Source organism: Hypanus sabinus, chromosome 26 (assembly GCF_030144855.1).
Source record: "Hypanus sabinus isolate sHypSab1 chromosome 26, sHypSab1.hap1, whole genome shotgun sequence".
NCBI lineage: Eukaryota > Metazoa > Chordata > Chondrichthyes > Myliobatiformes > Dasyatidae > Hypanus > Hypanus sabinus.
The window spans coordinates 7,419,661-7,445,586 of NC_082731.1; the positions used below are offsets into that span (position 1 = coordinate 7,419,661).

At 49.8% G+C, this 25,926-nt stretch overlaps 1 protein-coding gene across 1 annotated transcript in view; it reads left to right on the forward strand.

The window, feature by feature from the left end:
• Nucleotides 1-290: 290 nt before the first annotated feature.
• ppp5c (protein phosphatase 5, catalytic subunit) overlaps nucleotides 291-25,926 on the forward strand; it is an 87,367-nt gene continuing 61,731 nt past the window's right edge. Inside the window, exons 1-2 of the mRNA XM_059951433.1 lie at nucleotides 291-408; nucleotides 23,227-23,468. Of these exons, the coding sequence (XP_059807416.1) occupies nucleotides 324-408; nucleotides 23,227-23,468 (327 nt within the window). The 5' untranslated portion in view covers nucleotides 291-323. The remainder of the gene's footprint in view (nucleotides 409-23,226; nucleotides 23,469-25,926) is intronic.

Consider the following 25,926-nt stretch of genomic DNA (forward strand, 5'->3'; position numbering starts at 1 on the left):
GTGATGATATATTTTATATTGCTCGGTGTTGTGATGATATATTTTATATTGCAGTGTCCTGTGATGATATATTTTATATTGCTCGGTGCTGTGATGATATATTTTATATTGCTCGGTGTTGTGACGATGTATTTTCAGTGCACCGGGCCACGGGTACACCCGCAGACAGGAGTGCAGGACCATTCGCATGGGACACCCCACCGAGACGCTCCGGGTGACGTCACGACGGGGACTCCGTTGACTGAAATAGGCCGGCGGGGGGCTCTTTGCGACCGGTTGCCAGGGGCAGCGGACAGAGCGCGGTTTACGGCAGCGTGTGGAAAATGGCGGAGGGTGCGGACGGGACGAGGGGGGAGGTGCAGGAACACGCTGAGGAGGTGAAGGCCAGGGCCAACCAGTATTTCAAAGGTAGGGGATTCGACTGCAGCCCGCGGTTTGCCTGCGCCGGGCTCGGCGTACCGCCTCCAGACGAGACGGCGCCGGCGGACAGGCCCTTCGGCCCAGCCCTGGGCCCTCGTGTGACCGGGTGTGCCAGATAGTTCGCCCCCAGTAGCAGCGAGGGAGTGTGTCTGCAAGATACTGAGCCGCTCCGAACGGCGATGGGTAGCGGGGTTTTAGACAGGGTGATTGTGGGGTATTAGTATCGGTGAGAGTGACCGTCTGCCCGATAGCGGGGTATTGATAACGGTGATTGTGAATCTCTGACAGATAGCGGGGTGTTAGATACGGGGTGTAGTAACGGTGAGTCGGTCTCTCTGCCCGATAGTGGGGCATTAGCAATGGTGAGGGACGGTATCTGCCCGACTGTGGGGTATTAGTAACCGGGAGTGAGACTGTCTGCTTGACAGAGGGGTATTAGAAGTGGCGAGTGAGGCCCTCTGCCTGATAATGGGAGTATCAGTCACGGTATCAGTATCAGACAGCCTGACCGATAGTGGGATATTAGTAACGGTGTTTAAGAAGTGGAGTATTAGTAACGGTCAGTGGGATTCTGTCACTAATAGTCGGGTATTAGTAACCCCGAGTGAGAGTCTACCCGATAATGGGGTATTAATAACGGTAAATGAGGCTGTCTGCCCAGTAATGGGGTATTAGCAATGGTGAGTGAGTGAGACTGTCTGCCTGATAGTTGGGTATTTGCAGTGGGTGAGACTGTCTGCCTGATGTTGGGGTATTTGTAATGGTGAATGAGACTGTCTGCCTGATATTGGTGTATTAGTAACTGTGAGTTAGGCTCGCTGCACGATAGTGGGGTATTTGTAATGGTCAGTGAAACATTCTGCTTGACTATGGGGTATTAGTGACAGAGAGTGATGGTATCTGCCCAGTTGTGGGGTATTAGTAACAGTGAGTGAGACTGTCTGCCCAGTAGTGGGGTATTGGTAACCATGAGTGGGATGGTCTGCCTGATTGTGGGCTATTAGTAACAGGGAGTGTGACATTTTGCCCTATAGTGGGGTATTAGTAACTATGAGTGAGACTGTCTGCCTGGTAGTGGGGTATTAGCTGTGAGTTAGGCTCTCTGCGTGATGGTGGGGTATTGGTAGCTGTGAGTCAGGCTCTCTGCCCGATAGTGGGGTATTAGTAGATGAGTGAGACTGTCTACCCGATAATGCGGTATTAGTAACGGTGAGTGATACTGTCTACTCGATAATGGGTTATTAGTAACAGTGAATGAGAGTGCCTGCCTGACTGTGGGGTATTAGTATCTGTGAGTCAGACACTCTGCTCGATAGTGGAGTATTTATAACCGTGAGTGATGATGTCTGCCCAATAGTGGGGTGTTTTGTAACGGTGACGGAGATTGTCTGCCGGACTGTGGGGTAATATTAGCAGCTGCCCATTAGTCTGTTAATTGTAATGCTGGGTAAGACTGTCTGCCCGATGGTAGGACATTAATAATGTTGGGTGAGACTGTCTGCCCGATGGTAGGGCATTGATAATACTGAGTGAGACTGTCTGCCCGATGGTAGGGCATTGATAAAGGTGGGTGAGACTGCTTGACGGTAGGGCATTAGTAATGGTGAGTGTGACTGTCTGCCCGATTGTGGGGTATTAGTAACAGTGAGTCAGACACTCTGCTCGATAATGGGGTATTACTAACGTTGAGTGACAATATCTACTCTATGGTAGGGTATTAGTAACAGTGAGGAAGGCTGTCTGCCCGATGGTTGGGTATTAGTAATGGTGAGCGTGTCTGTCTGATGGTGGGGTATTAATAATGGAGAGTGCGACTGTCTGCCCAGCAGTGGGGTATTTGTAAGTGGGAGTGAGACTGACTGCTTTGCAGTGAGTAATAGTAACTGTGAATGAATGTTCCTGCCTGATAGTGGGGGTATTAATAATGGTGAGTGAGGGTGTCGGCCCTATAGTGGGGTATTAGTATTGGTGAGTGTTCCCGCCTGACAGTGGGGTATTAACAGTGAGTGAGGGTGTCGGCCCTATAGTGGGGTATTAGTATTGGTGAGTGTTCCCGCCTGACAGTGGGGTATTAACAGTGAGTGAGGGTGTCGGCCCAGTAGTGTGCATCTGGCCAGCCCTGAGCTTCCAAGTAATGGTATTGGGGTGAATGGAGTGTTTCTGCCTCTACGTAGTGAGTGAGTTAGATTTTGTTTGTAATGGTATTGGGGTGAATGGAGTGTTTCTGTCTCTACGTAGTGAGTGAGTTAGATTTTGTTTGTAATGTCTGAGATTGCGACTTGTGATTCCAGATGCACCATCTCCATTTTTGCTTTTGACGTCAGTGACACTCGGCCTGTCGATTGTATGCTAGTTCACACTTGTGTAACACTTACCCACAGGCTGGTATATGTCTAGGGGAAAAAGGGATCCAGCCACTCTCCAACCCACCTCCCGTACACGCAGGTGCTGTGAGAATCGAGTTTACGCCTCGAGCCCGCCAACAGTATCAAATCCACAACAAATACCGTTATGAAATACACTTTAAAGAGTTTACTAAAATTAAAAAGAGTAGTAAGCAATACAATATATATACACAAGGAAAAAAAACAAAAGGCGCCACTTATCAAAGTTCAGTCTGTTTAGTGCACTCGTTGGAGCTCAATCAACGAACCAATCGACCCATCCGGCCGTCGCACCTGGGACCACCCCGGTGGTCTTACGAGCAGTCCAGCACACGTCCACCTTCTTCCATGTCTTCCTCGGCCTCTCCCAAAAAAACCCGCGAAAACCCCTCTCCCAAGTTCCCAGCATCACAAGACACAATGACATTCCCCATTGATTAACAAATGAATACAATTACCATATCAGCCATTCTAAAGTGAAACAACGGCTAGAGAAACACTTATCCGACAAAGAAACATTCCTACTTGTAACAAACCAAAGAGGCCATTTTGAGTAACATACCCAGGACATTGTACATTCTCTCCCCACCAGCAAATGTCATGCCCTCATGGCATTACTAGAGGTCCCCAAAGCTTCTTGCAACACACAAAACCCAACCCAGGTGCAGAAGGCAATGACATAACTACCCAAAGCAGTAGAAATCACACTCGGTTCTCCCGGTACCACATATGTCAACCGCTCCGGGGGGCGCCTAATCCTCTGAGATCTCCATACCCCTTCTGCCCCACTGGGCTCCCTCGTCACCTGCGAACCCACTGTCTCGGACACCCCAGGTCTACCTGACAGACCCGCACCCCCTTCCTCACAGGGGTCCTCCCTCACCCGAGATCTCTCCGGCTCACGCTCAGATTCCACCCTCTCTCCCACCAATGTAGGCTGCCTCTCCATCTGACCCTCAAGACCTTCCCTCCTCTCACCCAATTCAGTATGGGAAGGGCCAGGAGCCTCCTCTCCTGGTACTGGAGCACTAGCGAATGGGAACAGGACCCACTCATCTGAGTCGTCCTCCTCTGAATCGGTAGCCATTCCCGAGTGAGGGACCCGTCCCCGCTCTTCAGCAGCGGGCTCTTCCCGTTCTCCGCTCCCTCGCAGAGTCCTTGTACTGGGCGTAACCTCCCACTCGGGCTCCTTATCCACCTGCACCGCTTGACCCAGTGGCAGCAGGTGATTCCTATGGCGTACCTTGATAGGCCCTTTTCCATCCTCGGGTTTCACCCGGTAAACTGGCAGGTTCGGCATCTGGCTCTCTATTACATAGGGGCTGGCCGCCCATCGATCTGCCAACTTGTGCTTACCAGGGAGTCCCAAATTCCGTAAAAGGACCCGGTCGCCCGGTAATAATTGTACAAACTTCACCTTTCGATCATACCGCATCTTATTCCGCTGATTTTGTTTGGTAGCCGCCGCCTCGGCCAACTCGTACGCCCGCTGTAACTCCCTCTTCATGTCGGACACGTACTTTAGATGGGACTTCCCGGGAAATTCACCCACTCCACCTCCAAAACACACGTCAATGGGCAACCTCGCTTCCCGCCCAAACATCAGATAATAGGGTGAATACCCTGTAGCCTCATTGCGAGTACAATTGTAACAGTGAACCAATTGTCCAATATGACGACTCCACCTGCTTTTCTGCCCAATCTCCAGCGTCCCAAGCATATCCAACAGGGTCCTGTTGAATCTCTCTGGCTGAGGATCTCCCTGTGGGTGGTAAGGGGTAGTCCTGGATTTCTCAACCCCAAGCATAGTCAGTAATTCCTGGATAAGGCGGCTCTCAAAGTCCCGCCCCTGATCACTATGGATTCGCCTGGGAAGGCCGTAATGCACAAAGTACTTCTCCCATAACACCTTCGCCACTGTCGTCGCCTTCTGATCCTTGGTGGGAAATGCCTGAGCATAGCGAGTGTAATGATCGGTGATGACTAATACATTCGCGGTGTTGCTGGTGTCAGGCTCAATCGACAGGAAATCCATACATACCAGGTCCAGAGGTCCCGCACTCTGCAAGTGCGACAGTGGAGCCGCCAACGCTGGCAGGGTCTTCCTCTGGATGCAACGACGGCATCCCCTACAGTATTCTTCGACGTCCCCCCTCATCCGGGGCCAGTAGAACCGGTCTTTGAGTAATCCATATGTCTTTTCCACCCCCAAATGTTCAGAATCATCATGTAAGGCCTGGAGTACAGTCTGGTGATACTCCTCTGGCAGGACCAGTTGCCAACAGCGGGGTTGGTCCGGAGGCGTTGTTACCCGGTACAAGATTTTGTTCTTTAACTTCAACCGAGACCACTCCTTCAACAACAGAGGCACGTATGGGTGTTTCGCCTTCTCAGCCAACGCCCCATCCCCCTTCTCGACCGCTCTCCACACTGTGCCAATGCCCGGGTCATTTTGCTGAGCAGTTGCCACTTCCCCCGGACTCAGTTCCGGCAACTGTTTAGTCCCCAGAGCGGTCAGGTCACAGTAAACTAGGGGTATGGCGTCGTCAAAAACCCCCAAATGGTCCACGGCTCGTTCCAGCCTCCCTCTTCCCTCGGCCTTCACGGTGATAACAAACTGACACATCGCCTTCACTCCAGGGGCAGGGACACTCTCCCACTCCTCGTCCTTCTCCTCCTCCCCCGGCTCCCGACGAGACAATGCATCCGCATCGATATTCTTGCTTCCGGGGCGGTACCTCAGGCTGAAATCATATACCGACAATGCCGCCAGCCACCGATGTCCTGTGGCATCCAGCTTCGCCGAAGTCAAAATATAAGTGAGAGGATTGTTATCCGTTCTCACTTCAAACTTGGCTCCGTAAAGGTAATCGCCCAGCTTGTCCACCACCGCCCACTTCAGCGCCAGGAACTCCAACTTGTGAGTGGGATAGTTTCTCTCCGATGGCGACAAGCTTCGGCTGACAAAGGCTACCGGCCTCAATGCTTTGCCATGCTCCTGGTACAGAACAGCCCCGAGACCCTCTCGGCTGGCATCCGTGTGCAGCACATATGGCTTCTGGGGATCGGCAAAAGCCAACACCGGGGCCTGGGTCAGTGCCCTTTTCAAAGATCGGAACGCCTCTTCACATTGATCATCCCATCTCGAGCCAAAAGGTTCCGCCGGGTTCCAGTATCCTCCAGCATCCTGCCTCTGGTTCCCCGTCCTCTTCTTCCCCACCGGGGGATAGCCACACAACAGCTGAGTTAACGGGTGACACACTTTGGCGTATCCTTTCACAAATCGCCGGTAATACCCACAGAACCCCAAAAATGAGCGCAGAGCACCCACTTTCTGGGGTCTCGGCCAGGTGGTCACAGCCTCTATCTTGGTTGGATCAGTAGCCACTCCCTCTCGCGAAATGATATGGCCAATGTAGTTAACCGACGACTTGCAGAACTGGCATTTGTCCAGGGAAAGCTTCAACCCTTCTTCATTAAGCCGGCCCAACACCTTCAACAGTCTCTCCTCATGTTCCTCCAAAGTCGATCCAAACACTATCAAATCGTCCAGGTACACCAGCACCTCCAACAGATTCATATCCCCCACAGTTCTCTCCATGAGCCTCTGGAAGGTGGCTGGGGCTCCGGATATGCCTTGGGGCATTCGTTCGAACTGAAAGAACCCCAGCGGGCAGATAAAAGCGGTCTTCTCTTTATCGGCCGCACTCATCGGGATCTGGTAATACCCACTTCTTAAATCCAGCACACTGAACCACTTTGCACCGCTCAGGCAGGCCAACGCATCCTCGACTCTTGGGACAGTATATTGATCAGGGACAGTTCGCCGATTCAACGTCCTGTAGTCAACACACATGCGCACTCGCCCATTCTTCTTCCGTGCCACCACTATTGGGGACGCATAAGGACTTCGAGACTCAGCTATGATTCTGGCCTCCTTCAACTTGCACAAGTGCTGTCGCACGTCCTCAACATCTGCCGGAGCCAGCCGCCGGGATCTCTCTCGGAACGGGGTGTCCTCCGTCACCCGGATGGTGTGGCGAGTGCTTTTGGAGCAGCCAACATCAAACTCGCCCCGAGAAAAAACAGCTTCCATCTTCAGCATCTTCTCCACTAGCCTGCGTTTCCACTCCGGCGACACTGGGGAATCCCCGAAGTTAAAGGCTTCAGCGGTCAGCTCCCTTCGATGCTCCGGTCCCTCCCCGTTAGGGGTCCGCACTGGTGCGCTGGACATTACCGTCACCGGGAACAGATGTGCCAGCGGCATTCCCCTCTTAAAGGTGATTTCTCTTGCCGTGGTGTTCCTGACACTTATAGCTATATGCCTCGCATGTACCACCCCTGGTCTCTGCACTTCGGGCCTCAACAGCGCCCCCACTGGAAATCGTGTCTCCCTTTCAAGATCGTCTGGGGCATCTACTAACAGGGCTTCTCCTGTCGGCACTCCTGGGAATCTGGGGGTCCCCATCACTAGTGCTACCTCCCCTGGTTGGATCACCTTGGGCCTCGCCTGCGTACACCACACCGTCCCTCGTTTACACTCCGGGTCCAGCCCTTGGGAGGCAACCCCTTCTTCGAACACTGCTCGAAACACTGGATGCACCGAGAGGGTCTCCAGAAAGTCTTCCCCCCCTTTCTCCTTACAAGCTCCCAGGAGCCGTCGCACAACTGGGGAGTTAGTCCCCACCAGGAGGGCATCACCACCGGTTTCCACCGGGTCAGGACACACCAACACCAACGTCTCAATAGCTTCCGACACTCCCACATCACCCTCCGAGAACTCCAATCTCACCGATAGGTACCCATCGTACGGGTAGTCACCCTCGCTCACACCCCAAATCTGCAGGGCGTCAAATGGTGTTACGGGCAAATGCTTTAGATGTTGATTGTAGAAAGACCGGTACAATAAGGTCACCTGCGATCCAGTATCAAGAACGGCTTTTGCGTAAACTCCCTCTATCCGTAGACCCACACTGGCACGGGGTCCTACCAGCCCATCCGGAACAGAGGCGTGGGCACCCGGTGGTCTTCCGGCTGATCTCTGGGAACGTGTTCCTCCAGAGGCTCCAGTCCATTCCCTCACTGAGCCTCTCCTAAGTTTCCCCGACACCTCTCCCTTCTTAGTCGCAGGGGGGCTTGTCCTCCGCGGGACTCCTTGTCTCTCACAATCCCACCTAAAGTGACCCTCCTCTCCACAGCTATAGCACACCCTTGGCCTTCCACAGTCCCGCCTGAAATGCCCCTCTTTCCCACAGTTAAAGCACACACTGCCGGCTGCCCCTCCTCTCCCAGGACGGCTCCTGCTCCCAATCCACTGCACTGATCGCCCCTGAGAGTAGGTACCTCCCCTGTCCCTCCCCTCCAAAGGGGGTTCCCAACTCCCCGGGGGTTTGTCATTCCTCCACTCAGCCACCACTTCCTGTATCGCTGAGGATCGCTCCCGTAGGCCCGTGCCCCTTTTCCGCCCCAATGCTCTCTCTTCCTCTCGCACCTCTCTAATCAGTTGCCCGAAGGATGGAGGGGGACCTTTCCTATAAGCCTGCCGGATAGTCCACGCCACCTTGTCCTCCTCCAGAGAGCCACTGAATAGCTGACTCATCCTCACGCTAGCCACGTCAGTCGCCTTCACTACCCCTCGGCGCCGCAGCCCCGAGAGCATCCCCTCCATCCTAAATATGTACTCGGAGAGCTTTTCCCCTCTCCATTGTTCCAGGCGTTGAAACTCTGCTAAAAGCAGCCAGGGTTCCCCTGACAACCCAAACGCTCCCTCCAAAACTTCTAGGCAGTCCTCCACTGAGGCCCCAGGCTTCTCAGCTTTCAACTCCCGGATGGTTGTGGCTGCTAAACCCCTCAAACTTCCCAGCAATCGCTGCCTCCTCCTCCTCTGAACCTGGCCACTCCTCTCACATCAAAGACGTATGCTCGATCCAGGTCTCATAGTCCACCTCCCCATCCGGAGTAGGCTTGGCTCCGGAGAACACCCCCAGCTTCAGCCGTGGCCTCTCGGCCACCCCCACCAGGGAATAAAGTGCGGCTGCCAGCTCCGAGGCTTCCACCCTACCTGGGGAGCGGGGCTTAGTCACGACTCCCTCCTCCCACCTCCCTTTACTAGTGCCGGGCACCTCTCTGGGGTCCACCTCTAGCTCTAACTCCTCCTCCGATGTCTCCTCAGCCTCATCCTTGTAGGAGTGGAGCCCCCACAGCCCCTCCTCCCCCGGTACACTGACCGTCGCCGGCAGTTCCCCCGTCCTGACTTCAGCACTCGTACGAACCAACACCCAGCTAGACCCCACCTCTTTACCACACCGTCTAGCTACCAATTCTACCTGCCCAATACCCTTCACCGAACTTAAACCCCTCACTATCACGTCTCCTGAAACTCGAAAATCCACTCCGCTCACTACGCATGCGTACTGTACCGGTACATCTTCAAACTGGCACCAACAAACAAACTTATCTCTGTCCATCTTCCTCTGCTGCCTGCGCGACTCCACAGCCCCTGACAATCCAATCCGGGACGAGCACCCCACAAATGTAACCCTTACCCACAGGCTGGTATATGTCTAGGGGAAAAAGGGATCCAGCCACTCTCCAACCCACCTCCCGTACACGCAGGTGCTGTGAGAATCGAGTTTACGCCTCGAGCCCGCCAACAGTATCAAATCCACAACAAATACCGTTATGAAATACACTTTAAAGAGTTTACTAAAATTAAAAAGAGTAGTAAGCAATACAATATATATACACAAGGAAAAAAAACAAAAGGCGCCACTTATCAAAGTTCAGTCTGTTTAGTGCACTCGTTGGAGCTCAATCAACGAACCAATCGACCCATCCGGCCGTCGCACCTGGGACCACCCCGGTGGTCTTACGAGCAGTCCAGCACACGTCCACCTTCTTCCATGTCTTCCTCGGCCTCTCCCAAAAAAACCCGCGAAAACCCCTCTCCCAAGTTCCCAGCATCACAAGACACAATGACATTCCCCATTGATTAACAAATGAATACAATTACCATATCAGCCATTCTAAAGTGAAACAACGGCTAGAGAAACACTTATCCGACAAAGAAACATTCCTACTTGTAACAAACCAAAGAGGCCATTTTGAGTAACATACCCAGGACATTGTACACTTGCTTCCCACAAATGTTCTTCATCTTTCTCACATAGCCACCAACCACTCTACCACACACCGGGTCTAACGTGAAGGGGTGCATACATCTAGCTATGTGGATGTTTTTGGAGTGTTTGAAGAAACCAGAGCAGATGATGGAAATCTTCGTGGCCGGGGAGTGCCTGCAGACTCCACACATACAGCACTGGAGATGCTGATTGTATTCAACTCACTGGAATTTTGAGGTCTCTGCTCCACCAGCACTGTCTGAGGTGACTTCAGCAGACATTGATTAGTCAGTCGTTAAAGGTTTCCGAGAGAAAGCAGGGAAATGATTTTCCTTCAACCCCGATCACCCCTTGAAGGAATGGCAGAGCTGGCTTAATGGGCCTGATTCTGCTGCTGAGTCTTATTGTCTAAGTAGTTTTTATTTGAAGAGTGATTTGTATCCAGGATTTGTCATGGCAAGGTGGTAGTGAATCACCTTTTTAAGCTGCTGCACTTTGGAGAAGGCTCCAGAAATACAGTACCGTGGAAAAGTCTTGGGCACCTGAGACATTGGGAGAGTGCTGTGTGTATCAACGTAGAGCAGCGTGAGTTTGTAAATCTGGTGGGAGCAAAGGATGTTGGGAATGGTGAGGTGGAGTGCCACGGGAGGGGTGTGGGATAGATACCAGAGGAGTGCCACGGGAGGGGTGTGGGATAGATACCAGAGGAGTGCCACGGGAGGGGTGTGGGGTGGATACCAGAGGAGTGCCACGGGAGGGGTGTGGGATAGATACCAGAGGAGTGCCACGGGAGGGGTGTGGGATAGATACCAGAGGAGTGCCACGGGAGGGGTGTGGGATAGATACCAGAGGAGTGCCACGGGAGGGGTGTGGGATAGATACCAGAGGAGTGCCACGGGAGGGGTGTGGGATAGATACCAGAGGAGTGCCACGGGAGGGGTGTGGGACAGGGGGCAGTGGAGTGCCACGGGAGGGGTGTGGGATAGATACCAGAGGAGTGCCACGGGAGGGGTGTGGGGTGGATACCAGAGGAGTGCCACGGGAGGGGTGTGGGATAGATACCAGAGGAGTGCCACGGGAGGGGTGTGGGATAGATACCAGAGGAGTGCCACGGGAGGGGTGTGGGATAGATACCAGAGGAGTGCCACGGGAGGGGTGTGGGACAGGGGGCAGTGGAGTGCCACAGGAGGGGTGTGGGACAGGGGGCAGTGGAGTGCCACGGGAGGGGTGTGGGATGGATACCAGAGGAGTGCCACGGGAGGGGTGTGGGATAGATACCAGAGGAGTGCCACGGGAGGGGTGTGGGATAGATACCAGAGGAGTGCCACGGGAGGGGTGTGGGATAGATACCAGAGGAGTGCCACGGGAGGGGTGTGGGATAGATACCAGAGGAGTGCCACGGGAGGGGTGTGGGACAGGGGGCAGTGGAGTGCCACGGGAGGGGTGTGGGATAGATACCAGAGGAGTGCCACGGGAGGGGTGTGGGGTGGATACCAGAGGAGTGCCACGGGAGGGGTGTGGGATAGATACCAGAGGAGTGCCACGGGAGGGGTGTGGGACAGGGGGCAGTGGAGTGCCACGGGAGGGGTGTGGGACAGGGGGCAGTGGAGTGCCACGGGAGGGGTGTGGGATGGATACCAGAGGAGTGCCACGGGAGGGGTGTGGGATAGATACCAGAGGAGTGCCACGGGAGGGGTGTGGGATAGATACCAGAGGAGTGCCACGGGAGGGGTGTGGGATAGATACCAGAGGAGTGCCACGGGAGGGGTGTGGGATAGATACCAGAGGAGTGCCACGGGAGGGGTGTGGGGTGGATACCAGAGGAGTGCCACGGGAGGGGTGTGGGATAGATACCAGAGGAGTGCCACGGGAGGGGTGTGGGGTGGATACCAGAGGAGTGCCACGGGAGGGGTGTGGGATAGATACCAGAGGAGTGCCACGGGAGGTGTGTGGGATAGATACCAGAGGAGTGCCACGGGAGGGGTGTGGGATAGATACCAGAGGAGTGCCACGGGAGGGGTGTGGGACAGGGGGCAGTGGAGTGCCACGGGAGGGGTGTGGGACAGGGGGCAGTGGAGTGCCACGGGAGGGGTGTGGGACAGGGGGCAGTGGAGTGCCACGGGAGGGGTGTGGGATGGATACCAGAGGAGTGCCACGGGAGGGGTGTGGGGTGGATACCAGAGGAGTGCCACGGGAGGGGTGTGGGATAGATACCAGAGGAGTGCCACGGGAGGGGTGTGGGATAGATACCAGAGGAGTGCCACGGGAGGGGTGTGGGGTGGATACCAGAGGAGTGCCACGGGAGGGGTGTGGGATGGATACCAGAGGAGTGCCACGGGAGGGGTGTGGGGTGGATACCAGAGGAGTGCCACGGGAGGGGTGTGGGATAGATGCCAGAGGAGTGCCACGGGGGTGGGTGAGGGTGTCGGCACAAGTGTAGACACTCCCAGCCCTGAGACAGCAGGCAAGGTCATTTGATTCCAAACAATTGGTTTATTGATCTTTACAGAATGTCTCTCTGGTGGTTCCTGCTTCCTCCCCTCTCCCTGCCCCCTTCCCACTTTCTGCCCACAATGGAGACCCAGATCAGAATCGGGTTTATCATCATTCAGACATGTTGCAAAGTTTTTTTTTGTGGTGGCAGTATGGGGCAAAAATCATAGACACCCTCGCTATGTTTCTGTGCCTGAGACTTTAGCACAGGATTGTAGATTTGGCAGTTTTCCATTTTTCCCCAAGTTAGGATGGTTCGTTATTTTGAGAGGAATCTGCAGGTGGTGATGTTCCTCCACTCTTCCTGCCCTTGTCTATCTTGGTGATAGAAATCAGGGGTTTGGGAAGGGTAGATTGTACCTTCACTGCAGGATATACTGTGGTGATGGGGTGAAGGGATGTTCAGAGTGTTGAAGGCGTTGTTTGTAGCGAGCTTCTTTCTCCTGACTTGTTGCGTTTATTCTTCGCTGCAACAGCAGCCTCAGGATGCTCGTAGTAAGATTTTAAAACTTAGCTCTATTTGTTATAAAGTGAGACATGTCATTGGCGTCAAATCGGTGAGTACTGTGCTGGGGGCACCCAGAGTGTTGGTGCCAGAGTCCCCACAACTCACTGACCCTAACTGTATGTCTGGACTGTGGGCAGAAACTGGAGCCCCCCTGTGGAAACCCCCCAGGTCATGGGAGGAATGTACAAGCTCATCACAGGCAACGGTGGGAATAGAACCCCGATCACTGGTGCTGTAATGAGATGTGCTGACCGTTACCGTACCATGCTGCCCATACAGTGGAGAGTTAATGTCCATCGACAGTCACTGGCACTGTAATGAGATGTGCTGACCGTTACCGTACCATGCTGCCCATACAGTGGAGAGTTAATGTCCATCGACAGTCACTGGCACTGTAATGAGATGTGCTGACCGTTACTGTACCATGCTGCCCATACAGTGGAGAGTTAATGTCCATCGACAGTCACTGGCACTGTAATGAGATGTGCTGACCGTTACTGTACCATGCTGCCCATACAGTGGAGAGTTAATGTCCATCGACAGTCACTGGCACTGTAATGAGATGTGCTGACCGTTACCGTACCATGCTGCCCATACAGTGGAGAGTTAATGTCCATCGACAGTCACTGGCACTGTAATGAGATGTGCTGACCGTTACCGTACCATGCTGCCCATACAGTGGAGAGTTAATGTCCAGTGACAGTCACTGGCACTGTAATGAGATGTGCTGACCGTTACCGTACCATGCTGCCCATACAGTGGAGAGTTACTATCCATCGACAGTCACTGGCACTGTAATGAGATGTGCTGACCGTTACCGTACCATGCTGCCCATACAGTGGAGAGTTAATGTCCATCGACAGTCACTGGCACTGTAATGAGATGTGCTGACCGTTACCGTACCATGCTGCCCATACAGTCGAGAGTTAATGTCCATCGACAGTCACTGGCACTGTAATGAGATGTGCTGACCGTTACTGTACCATGCTGCCCATACAGTGGAGAGTTAATGTCCAGTGACAGTCACTGGCACTGTAATGAGATGTGCTGACCGTTACCGTACCATGCTGCCCATACAGTGGAGAGTTAATATCCATCGACAGTCACTGGCACTGTAATGAGATGTGCTGACCGTTACCATACCATGCTGCCCATACAGTGGAGAGTTAATATCCATCGACAGTCACTGGCACTGTAATGAGATGTGCTGACCGTTACCGTACCATGCTGCCCATACAGTGGAGAGTTAATGTCCATCGACAGTCACTGGCACTGTAATGAGATGTGCTGACCGTTACCGTACCATGCTGCCCATACAGTGGAGAGTTAATGTCCATCGACAGTCACTGGCACTGTAATGAGATGTGCTGACCGTTACCATACCATGCTGCCCATACAGTGGAGAGTTAATGTCCAGTGACAGTCACTGGCACTGTAATGAGATGTGCTGACCGTTACTGTACCATGCTGCCCATACAGTGGAGAGTTAATGTCCTGTGACCATCCTCAATAAGTCTTTACTGGCATTTATCTGAAGCGAATGCGTATATTAATGACCAGTGGGAGGTGTACTGACTATCCACAATAAGAGTCTTTACTGGCATTTGTCTGAAGCGAATGGATATATTAATGACCAGTGGGAGGTGTATGTCCATCCACAATAAGAGTCTTTACTGTTATTTGTCTGAAGTGAACATATTGTTAATCAGCTCAATACTTGATGGACTGTACTTCCTGAGAAGTTGTGAACAGGCAGTCATCAGTGAACATTCAGTGTAGATGGCAACAAGGAATGAATAAAAAGACCGGAAACATAAAAGAATTTGGCCCGTCGAGCCAGCTCCGCCATTCCATCATGCCTGAATTTTTATACCTCTCAACCCCATTCCCTGCCTTCTCCCCGTAACCTTTACTAATCAAGAAGCTAATAACGGAAATGAGGTAGTTGCTGATGGTTGGGTGTAGACCATCCCCAGGAACTCTTCCCTTCAGTCCTTGCCCGCTAGCAGTTACGACTGCCTTTGACCGCAATGCTGTCCCACAGTCTCACTCAATGCAGGCTGGGTGCAAGCAGCAGATCTCCGCTGAAGTGAAATGGTGAATCCAGTGGCTTTTCATGGCAGTCATGATAGCTTTGTTGCCTCCATTATTGCATTCAGATCTTACAGCCACTGTGGTCTCACAGCACCAGAGAACTGGGTTCAGTCTGAACTCGAGTGCTGTCGGTGTGGAGTTTGCATGTTCTCCCTGTGACTGTGTTGGATTTTCCCTGGTGTTCCAATTTCCTCCCGTGACCCACAGACACGCGTCAGTGGGCAGTTGAATGGTAAAATCTGTGGGTAGTTGATGAGAATGGATTCAATCCAGCACAGAAACAGGCCTTTTGGCCCATCTCATCCATGCCAACCAATGCACACTAAACTAGTTCCATCACCCAGTGTGCTTACCCAAGTATCTTAGTAGGTGTGAGATTTTTAAAACATTTGTGTGCTAAATGGCTGTCATAAAGGTTTGTCTCTGTTAGTCAAAACCTTTAAACTACTGGTGTGGCAATTTAAAATCAGTCATTCCTGAAACCTGGCAACTTCATTGTTCTTGCCACTCCCTCAGCAATAAAGTTCTCTCCTGATGAATGTGACAGGGAATTTGGAAATCCATATTATCTGAGAGATCTAAGTTTGGGACCTGTCCTTCTTTCATCGATTTAAAGAAGTCCTGTTATATCAGAGCCAAGATACAGCCTCTTCACCCTTCTCTGTCATGATTCTGATTTCAGTTTTACTAAAGGAAAAGCTGGCATAACAAGATTATTCAGTGGTTCTTAATGACAGAGTTATCTTATTCAAGATCGAGCCACAGGCTTTAATCTTCCATCCGTGATTGCTGGGCTGTAGGGAAGCGAGGGAATGGCCTTGATTACTGGGCTGTGTGTGGGGGAGGGGGTGGAGATCAGTAATGGCCTTCCATCAGTGATTGCTGGTCTGTGCTGGGGGGGGGGGGTTCAGTAACGAATGGCCTTTAGTCAGAGATTGCTGGTCTGTGCTGGGGGGGGTTCAGTAACGAATGGCCTTCAATCAGTGATTGCTGGGCTGTGTGGGGGGGTCAGTAATGAATGGCCTTTAGTCAGAGATTGCTGGTCTGTGCTGGGGAGGGGTCAGTAACGAATGGCCTTCAATCAGAGATTGCTGGTCTGTGCTGGGGGGGGGGTCAGTAACGAATGGCCTTCCATCAGTGATTGCTGGTCTGTGCTGGGGGGGTCAGTAACGAATGGCCTTCAATCAGAGATTGCTGGTCTGTGCTAGGGGGGTCAGTAACGAATGGCCTTCCATCAGTGATTGCTGGTCTGTGCTGGGGGGGGTCAGTAACGAATGGCCAATCAGTGATTGCTAGTCTGTGCTGCGGGGGTCAGTAATGGCCTTCAGTCCGTGATTACTGGGCTGTGTGTGGGGGGGGGGGGTCAGTAACAAATGGCCTGTTGGTGATTGCTGGGCTGTGGGGAGGGGGTATAGTAACAAATGGCCTTCAATCAGTGACTGCTGGGCTGTGGGGGGGGGGAATCAGTAACAAATGGCCTGTTGGTGATTGCTGGGCTGTGGGGAGGGGGTATAGTAACAAATGGCCTTTAATTAGTGATTGCTGGGCTGTGGGGGGAGGGTATAGTAACAAATGGCCTTCAATCAGTGACTGCTGGGCTGTGGGGGGGGGGGGAATCAGTAACAAATGGCCTTCCATCAGTGACTGCTGGGCTGTGGGGGGGGGGGAATCAGTAACAAATGGCCTTCCATCAGTGACTGCTGGGCTGTGGGGGGGGGGGAATCAGTAACAAATGGCCTTCCATCAGTGACTGCTGGGCTGTGGGGGGGGGGGAATCAGTAACAAATGGCCTTCCATCAGTGACTGCTGGGCTGTGGGGGGGGGGGAATCAGTAACAAATGGCCTTCCATCAGTGACTGCTGGGCTGTGGGGGGGGGGGGAATCAGTAACAAATGGCCTTCCATCAGTGACTGCTGGGCTGTGGGGGGGGGGAATCAGTAACAAATGGCCTTCCATCAGTGACTGCTGGGCTGTGGGGGGGGGGGAATCAGTAACAAATGGCCTTCCATCAGTGACTGCTGGGCTGTGGGGGGGGGGGGGGAATCAGTAACAAATGGCCTTCCATCAGTGACTGCTGGGCTGTAGGAAGGTTAATAGCAAGGTCAAAGTGACAAAGTTGTTGGTAAGGGGGATCCCAAAAAGAGGTTATTTTGAGTGCAGCTATTACAAAGAATTGAAACAGGCTATTAAAGGCACCATTGTAGGAGTTAGTGCAATGCTATTGCAGCTCAGGGGTCAGAGTTTAGAGTTAGATTCCAATGCCATGTGTAAGAAGTTTGTACGTTCTTCCTCTAAGAGTGTTGGTGCCCTGGTTTCCTTCCACATTGCAAAGACGTACAGGTTAGTATGTTAATTAGCCATTGTAATTTGTCATGTAACTAGACTTGGATTAAACATGTGGGTTGTGACATTGAACAGTACAAGTGCATTGAAACATACTGTGAAATTTATGTTACTGTGGATTTCCAGCATCTTCTGCTTGTGGCCAGCAATTTGAGCTTGGAAGCAGTACACTTGGGAGTGGGATTGAGTTTGGGTTCTTGTGGCAGAGGACACAGCTCAAGTGGGTGTATGGGCAACCGGGAATGTTTGAACTGTGAGTTAAGAGTAAGGGCCTTCATGAAAAGATGAGGTAATTGAAATATTAATGAATAGTGGACACAGGATATCACGCTGAAGATTGGGAATACACCGTTCCCTATTCTGTTGAACCTTTCAAATTGTGTAAGATGATGCAAAGATTGGAGGTGTAATGGACAGTGAGGAAGGTTTTCAAAGCTTGCAGAGGGATCTGGACCAGCTGGAAAAATGGGCTGAAAAATGGCAGATGGAGTTTAATGCAGACAAGTGTGAGGTATTGCACTTTGGAAGGAAAAACCAAGGTAGAACATACAAGGTATATGGTAGGGCATTGAGGAGTGCAGTAGAACAGAGGGATCTAGGAATACAGATATAAAGTTCCTTAAAAGTGGCGTCACAGGTAGATAGGGTAGTAAAGAGAGCATTTCTTACATTGGCCTTTATAAATCAAAGTATTGAGTATAAGAGTTGGAATGTTATGGTGAGGTTGTATAAGGCATTGGTGAGGCCAAATTTAGAGTGTTAAGTGCAGTTTTGGTCACCAAATTACAGGAAGGATATTAATGATGTTGAAAGAATGCAGAGAAGGTTTACAAGGATGTTGCCGGGACTTGAGAAACTGAGTTACAGAGAAAGGTTGAATAAGTTAGGACTTTATTCCCTGGAGTGTAGAAGAATGAGGGGAGACTTGACAGAGGTAAATAAAATTATGATGGGTATAGATAGAGTTAATGTAAGCAGGCTTTTTCCACTGAGGCCAGGGGAGGAAAAAAAACCCATCCTATTGAGGTCATGGGTGAAGGGGGAAAAGTTTAAAGGGAACATTGTGGGGGGGCTTCTTCTCTCAGAGAGTGGTGGGAGTGTGGAATGAGCTGCCAGATGAAGTTGTAAATGCGGGCTCACTTTAACATTTAAGAAAAACCTGGACAGGTGCATAGATCAGAGGGGTATGGAGGGATATGGGCCAAGTGCAGGTCAGTGGGACTAGGCAGAAAAATGGTTGGGCACAGCCAAGAAGGGCCAAATGGCCTGTTTCTGTGCTGTAATGTTCTATGGTTCTATGTGTTAGCTGTGAACTGGGGAAAAAATATATGGCAAAAAGAGGAAAAAGTAGTGAACTGGTGTTCATGGCTTCAATGTCTATTCAGAAATCTGTTGGCAGAGGGGAAGATGCTGTTTCAGGCTTCTGTACCACCTCCTTAATGTTGCTTTCCAGTTGTAGTAAACTAAAGAAAAATATGTATAAGAAACATTATATATTTTAGAAAGTAGTACAAAAAGAGCAGAAAATAGTAAGGTAGTGTTAATGGACAATTCATAAATCTAATGGCGGAGGGGAGGAGGCTGTTCCTACAATGTTGAGTATGTGTCTTCAGGCTCCCTTGTCACCTCCCTACTGGCAGTAATGAGAAGAAGGCATGACTTGGGTGAGTTAACGGTGAATGCTGTCTTCTTGTGGCAGCTCTTTTTGAAGACGTCCTCTGTGATGACGAGGCTAGTCCCATGATGGAGTTGGCTGAGTTTACAACCCTCTGCAGATTTTACCATTTCTGTGTATTGGATTATCGCCGTGTGGTGGTGGAGAGGTGGAGATCCCACGAGTGATGCTGTCAGGCGTTTAGCCATCTGGTACTTGGCTGGTTGGGTCACCCATGGAGGAGGTGAAAGGGGAGGTTCCAGACACAGCAATCCGAGAGCTCAGCAGTGGAGCTGGCAGACAATGACAACACATCACAATGGCAGTGAAGAGTCCTCAGTCATCACTAGACCCTGGCACTGATCTGTCAAGGGCTATGTGATGGCTCCCTGTGCATCACCTTCCCCACATTAAACAAAGTCACAGCCAGGTGTTCTCCATTTATGTGGGACCTTTTACCACCTGAAGAGCCAACAGTAGGAGACCATCCTACTTGACTTGAATGATCATACGACCACCAGATGGTGATGCAACCAGTCAGAATGCTCTCCACGGTTCATCTGTAGGAATTTAATTGAAGTACCACTTACTAAAACATATTGTTCACAAGTGTCAGCTTGAATTGAAAAGTATTACCAATTGAAAACCAGAAGCCTTAAATTGGAATAAATGGTCTTCTGAAGGATTGAAGTAATGGAGTATATCAGGGATCAGTTCTGCTCTTGTGATCTGGAGAGGTGATGATATGCAAAGTGTTCAAGTTTGTTGATGACACAAAACTGGCTCAAAGGGCAAATTATGATGAGCACAGAGTCACTTTATAGCAGATCTAGATGAAGTGGGTGAAAGTGGAGTTTAATATGGGATGAATCATACAGTTTGGTAAGAGGAATCAAAAGGCATATTGCTATCTGTATGGAAAAGAATTGCAAGTGGTTTAAGTGTCAAAGAATCTTGTGTATGAATCATAAACTAGTGGCAGTTGCAGCAATGAGTTAGAAGTGAAGATGATATTTTAGCCTTTGTTGCAAAGAAGCTGGAGATTAGAAGTGATTTTATACAGGTGAGGCCACGCCTGGAACATTGTGCGCAGTTTCGGTCCCCTTTCTTGAAGGATAGCATTACATTGGAGGAAATCCAAAAGCGATTCACCTGGCTGATTTCTAAGATGTGCAGATTTGCTTGTCTAGAGTGACTAAACAAGTTGGATTAAGTTTTTGAAGTTTGGAAGAATGAGTAACGATACAAAATCCCAAGAGTGCATGACTGAAAACCATGCCAGTCTAGTGGGGAGGGTATCAAATAAGGGGAGATCGTTACATGATAAGGGGTCAATTATTTAAAATCGAGGGATATAGAAATTTATTCTTGGATAGTGATGAATCTCTGGAATTCTCTTCCCCAACGAGTTTGCAGGCAAGATCGTTTAGAGTGGAGGAAATAAATATTTGAAAGTATTTTTATATAGTCACACACTTAGGTTGAAGGCATAAAGGTACAGACTATTTTCATTTTTTTAACGTTACATCAAGCTTTTATTTGGGAGCACCAAAAGCCATGATTTAGTACAGTGCCGATCGGCCCGCAGTGAACACTGGGAAGCTGGCTGGGGAATAAGGTCACATCCGTCCGGCATCATTGGAAGAATGATTTGAAGGAGATGAGGTCGTGTTACAAAGGCCATTACTTTGGTGATAATTAATCCAATTTAAATCCCAAGAGTTTGGCCTGAGTGGTCAGTACTGGCTGCTGATTTCCCATTTACTGTTTGGCCATTGGCTTGATGGAAATGCCAGCCTCCTTGAATTGAAAAGTATTACCAATTGAAAACCAGAAGCCTTAAATTGGAATAAATGGTCTTCTGAAGGATTGAAGTAATGGAGTATATCAGGGATCAGTTCTGCTCTTGTGATCTGGAGAGGTGATGATATGCAAAGTGTTCAAGTTTGTTGATGACACAAAACTGGCTCAAAGGGCAAATTATGATGAGCACAGAGTCACTTTATAGCAGATCTAGATGAAGTGGGTGAACTGTGATCATTAGATCTTCTCCAGCCTCAAATCTCTAAGATTTCTTTGCCCAGTTCGCCTTCTGCCAGTTTAAGATCCTCACGAATTTCACCACTATCCGTCATCAGTGAAAGATAGCCATCAGTAATTCCGATCAACTGATAATCATGTCCCTTGACGTTAGGGACATCCACATGGGTAGAAGGGCAGATATCTTCATACTTCTTTGAAGTGAATATATCAAGGCCAACCATATAAACCTTAGCATGCCCATTCTTGCCAGTCTTAGATGTTGACATTTCAACAATCTTGCAAGGGCGCCCTTTCAGAAGTACATACCCATTCTTGCGCAAAGAAGAGCACTGCATAGATGGTGGTAGATGCCCCAGCATCTCCAGTTGTGAAATCCAGGTTGTCATCCATAGTTCCTGTGTTTTAGTGGAGACACCTGTGTTTTAGAGGTTCTATATTTTGGCAGGAATAATCCAAATAGAACATACAGGGTAAATGGTAGGGCATTGAGGAATGCAGTGGAACAGAGAGATCTAGGAATAACAGTGCATAGTTCCCTGAAGGTGGAGTCTCATGTAGATAGGGTGGTGAAGAAGGCTTTTGGAACGCTGGCCTTTATAAATCAAAACATTGAGTACAGAAGTTGGGATGTAATGTTAAAATTGTACAAGGCATTGGTAAGGCCAAATTTGGAATATTGTGTACAGTTCTGGTCACTGAATTATAGGAAAGATATCAATAAATTAGAGAGAGTGCAGAGACGATTTACTAGGATGTTACCTGGGTTTCAGCACTTAAGTTACAGAGAAAGGTTGAACAAGTTAGGTCTCTATTCATTGGAGCATAGAAGGTTGAGGGGGGATCTGATCGAGGTATTTAGAATTTTGAGATGGATAGATAGAGTTGATGGGAATAGGCTGTTTCCATTGAGAGTAGGGGAGATTCAAACGAGAGGACATGATTTGAGAGTTAGGGGGCAGAAGTTTAAGGGAAACACGAGGGGGTATTTCTTTACTCAGAGTGATAGCTGTGTGGAATGAGCTTCCCGTAGAAGTAGTAGAGGCCAGTTCAGTTGTGTCATTGACGGTAAAATTGGATAGGTATATGGACAGGAACGGAGTGGAGGGTTATGGGCTGAGTGTGGGTAGGTGGGACTAGGTGAGTAAGAGTTTGGCACGGACTAGGAGGGCCGAGATGGCCTGTTTCCGTGCTGTGTTTGTTGTTGTTATACACCGCTAACGGTCAGCAGAGAAGGCAGCCGCTGCGCATGTGCAGACCCCACGACTGCCGGCACAGACTATTTTCTAAATGGGTAGAAGCTTCAGAAAACAGAGGTCCAAAGGGACTTGAAAAACCTTGTGCAGGATTCTTTAAAATTTGAATTATTTGGAGGCGGAATCAGTGGTAAGGAAGGCAAATGCAAAGTTAACCTTTATTTTAAGAGGATTAGAATACAATGTAATGATAAGGCTTTAAGGCATTGGTCAGACTGCCCTTTTTCTAAGAAAAGATGTGTGGAATTGGAGAGGGCCACAAGATTGATCCTGGGATCTAGTATGAATTTCAGGTTGTATTCTATATACATTCTCTGATATTAAATGTAACCATTTACATATAGGGAGTGTTTGATGGCTTTGGGAGTTTAGAAGAATGAGGGAATCACATTGAAACATATCAAATATTGAAAGACCTAGTCGTGGATGTGGAGAAGTGGGGGAGTCTAGTACCAGGGGTCACAGTCTCAGAATATAAAAGTGTCCCTTTAGATCAGAGATGAGGAGGAATTTATTGCCAGAGGTGATTGTGGAGCTTAAGTCATTAGTATGTAAAGCAGAGCTTGGTAGAATCTTGATTAGTAAGGGTGGTGAAACGGTAGGGAGAATGGAGTTGAGAGGGACGATAAATCAGCCATGATGGAATGGTGGAGTGGACTCAATGGACCGAATAGCCTAATTGCTCTCTTATATCTTGTGGAAAGATCCAGGCATTGAGGGCTATGGGATGTGGTGTAGACAAAAAGTTGAGGTCTTGGATAGGCTGCTAATGATTATAATGAATGGCAGAGCAGCTCTGAGGGGCCAGACAATCACCAATTGCTGTTTTCTTGCATTCGTCTGTGTTGTAGCTGAGTATTCCAGTTGTTGCTTATTGCCAGTTTCTAATGATCTATCTTTCTTCTTTTTCTAGATAAAGATTACGACAATGCCATTAAGTATTACACCCAGGCCATCGAGTTGAACTCTGAGAATGCCATTTATTATGGGAATCGTAGTTTGGCATACTTACGAACTGAATGTTATGGCTATGCCTTGTCAGATGCCACCAAAGCGGTGGAGCTGGATAAAAAATACATTAAAGGGTACTATAGGCGAGCAACAGCCAACATGGCACTGGGCAAATTTAAGGCTGCACTGAAGGATTATGAAACGGTGAGTGAAAATTTATTTTGTTATCTGTCTGCTTAGAGATACAATGCAGAACAGGCCCTTCCAGCTCACCAAACCATGTTACCCTGCAACCCGCCTATTTAACCCTAGCCTAATCACAGGAAAATTTTAAATGGCAAATTAACTACTAACTGGCATGTCTGTGAGAGGGAACCAGTGCGCTGAAGAAACCCACGCTGTCCCAGGGAGAACATACAAACTCCTTGAACCCAGGAAAGTGTGAGGTGCTTCATTTTGGTTGGTCAAATATAGCAGAATATAGTATTAACGGTAAGACTCTTGGCAATGTGGAGGATCGGGGGGGATTTTGTGATCAGTCCATAGGACACTCGAAGCTGCTGCGCAGGTTGACTCTGTGGTTAGGAAAGCATACGGTGCATTGGTCTTCATCAGTCGTGGGATTGAGTTTATGAGCCGAGAGGTAATGTTGCAGCTATATAGGATCCTGGTCAGACTCCACTTGGAGTATTGTGCTCAGTTCCGGTCGCCTCACTACAGGAAGGATGTGGAAGCCGCAGAAAGGGTGCAGAGGAGATTTACAAGGATGTTGCCTGGATTGGGGAGCATGCCTTATGAGAATAGGTTCAGTGAACTCGGCCTTTTCTCCTTGGACCGACAGAGAATGAGAGGTGACCTGATAGAGGTGTACAAAATGATGACAGGCATTGATCGTGTGGATAGATTGAGGCTTTTTCCCAGAGCTGAAATGGCTATCATGAGAGGGCACAGTTTATGTGCTTGGAAGTAGGTACAGAGGAGACGTGAGGGGTAAGGTTTTTTTTTACACTATGTTGAGTGTGTGGAATGGGTTGCCAGCAACGGTGGTGGATAGGGTCTTTTAAGAGACTCCTGGATAGGTACAAGGAGCTTAGAAAAATGGAGGGCTCTGGGTAACCCTAGGTAATTTCTAAGGTAAGGACATGTTCAGCACAGCCTTGTGGGGCTGAAGGGCCTGTATTGTGCTGTAGGTTTTCTGTTTCCTTGAGTGCAATGCTGGAATTGAATTCCAAACTCCAACACCCTGAGCTGTAATCTTGTCACCCTAACCGCTGCGCTACCATGAAGCCCCTAGTGCCCTGAAAATGATCAGTTGAAACATGGAGATCATGTGCATGCAGATTCCTGCATTTTATTGAACACAACGAAACAACCAGACAGACAAAACAACAGCAAACTGCATTTTGCAGTATGCTTAACGTAGAAAAATACCCAAGTTCTACAGAGCTAGTCAAGAAGAGTAGGGCAGGTGATCACAGTAACCATACTTGGATACAGCTGAATGAGACAGCATTCCTTTGGGCCCAAAGGTGTAAAGCATACGCAGCAAATTCAAAATAGTGAGGAGGGGAGGAAAGAACACAGTCATGCATATGTAGTCCAAGACCCTGAGCACCGTGTCCTGTAAACTTATGTGCAGTTCCCAGCAATCCAGCCTGTCACTCTCAATTCCACTGATCCGACTCTCGAGGCCAGCCGCTAGCTGAGCACGGATGCCATGCTACACCGCCTCCGGCATCTCCTTATCTGGACTGTGGCAGCAGGCAAGCCTGCGGCTCGAGACATAGTCCTCGCTGCTGAGGCTACATGACTGCCTTGCTATCTGTCGCGCCAGCAAACGGGGGAAATGGATCTGGTGCATCTTACATTATCAATGTCCAACAGGGTCTTGCGATCGCAAGAGAAACATCCAAGACAGTCACTCGCGGTCAGGCTCCACACTGCTTTTACGCACGAACTCTGATGCTTTCGAGTAGCAGGCAACAACATGTTCTGTGCCCAGGTCAGCTTCTCTGATCCTAGTCCAGCCCGCTACGAAGAACAAAAAGCAGTTCGCTGATGCAGTAGACCTGTTTTACCCATAGTTCTTGGAGTCCAGTATGGTCTTGCAATCATTTCTAATGCGCTGCCATCTTACTGGAAGTAGTGCTGTGAAGGTTGGAGACAATTTGCAAAGGGGAAGGCAATTCCAGAGCTGAAGGCATGCCATTAGTTGAGAAACACACAAGTTGCTGTAGGAGCTCAGTGGGGCAGGCTGCATTTACGGAGTGAGATAGAGCCGTCAACAGGTGGGCCCAGCCTTTCATCAGGGACGGGAATAAAGAGGGCAGAAACCAGAACAAAAGGTTTATTTTATTTCGAGATAGAGTGGAACAGGGGATCAGGCCCCCCTGGGGCAACAATTTGCAAACCCCATCTCTACTCTCCAGTGTATGTCTTTGGACTGTGGGAAGAAACTCGTGTGTTCATGGGGAGAACATACAAACTCTTTACCGTGCCAGAACAACACAAACTGTGGAGCACCTCTTGCTGTAATAACGTTGTGCTAACGTTGGAGGGAAGCTGGGAGGTGATGGGTGGAAAAGACAAAGGGCTGGAAAAGAAGGAATTTGATGGGAGACACTGAATTAAATGAAGGAGGTTGGGAACAGAGGGAGAAAGG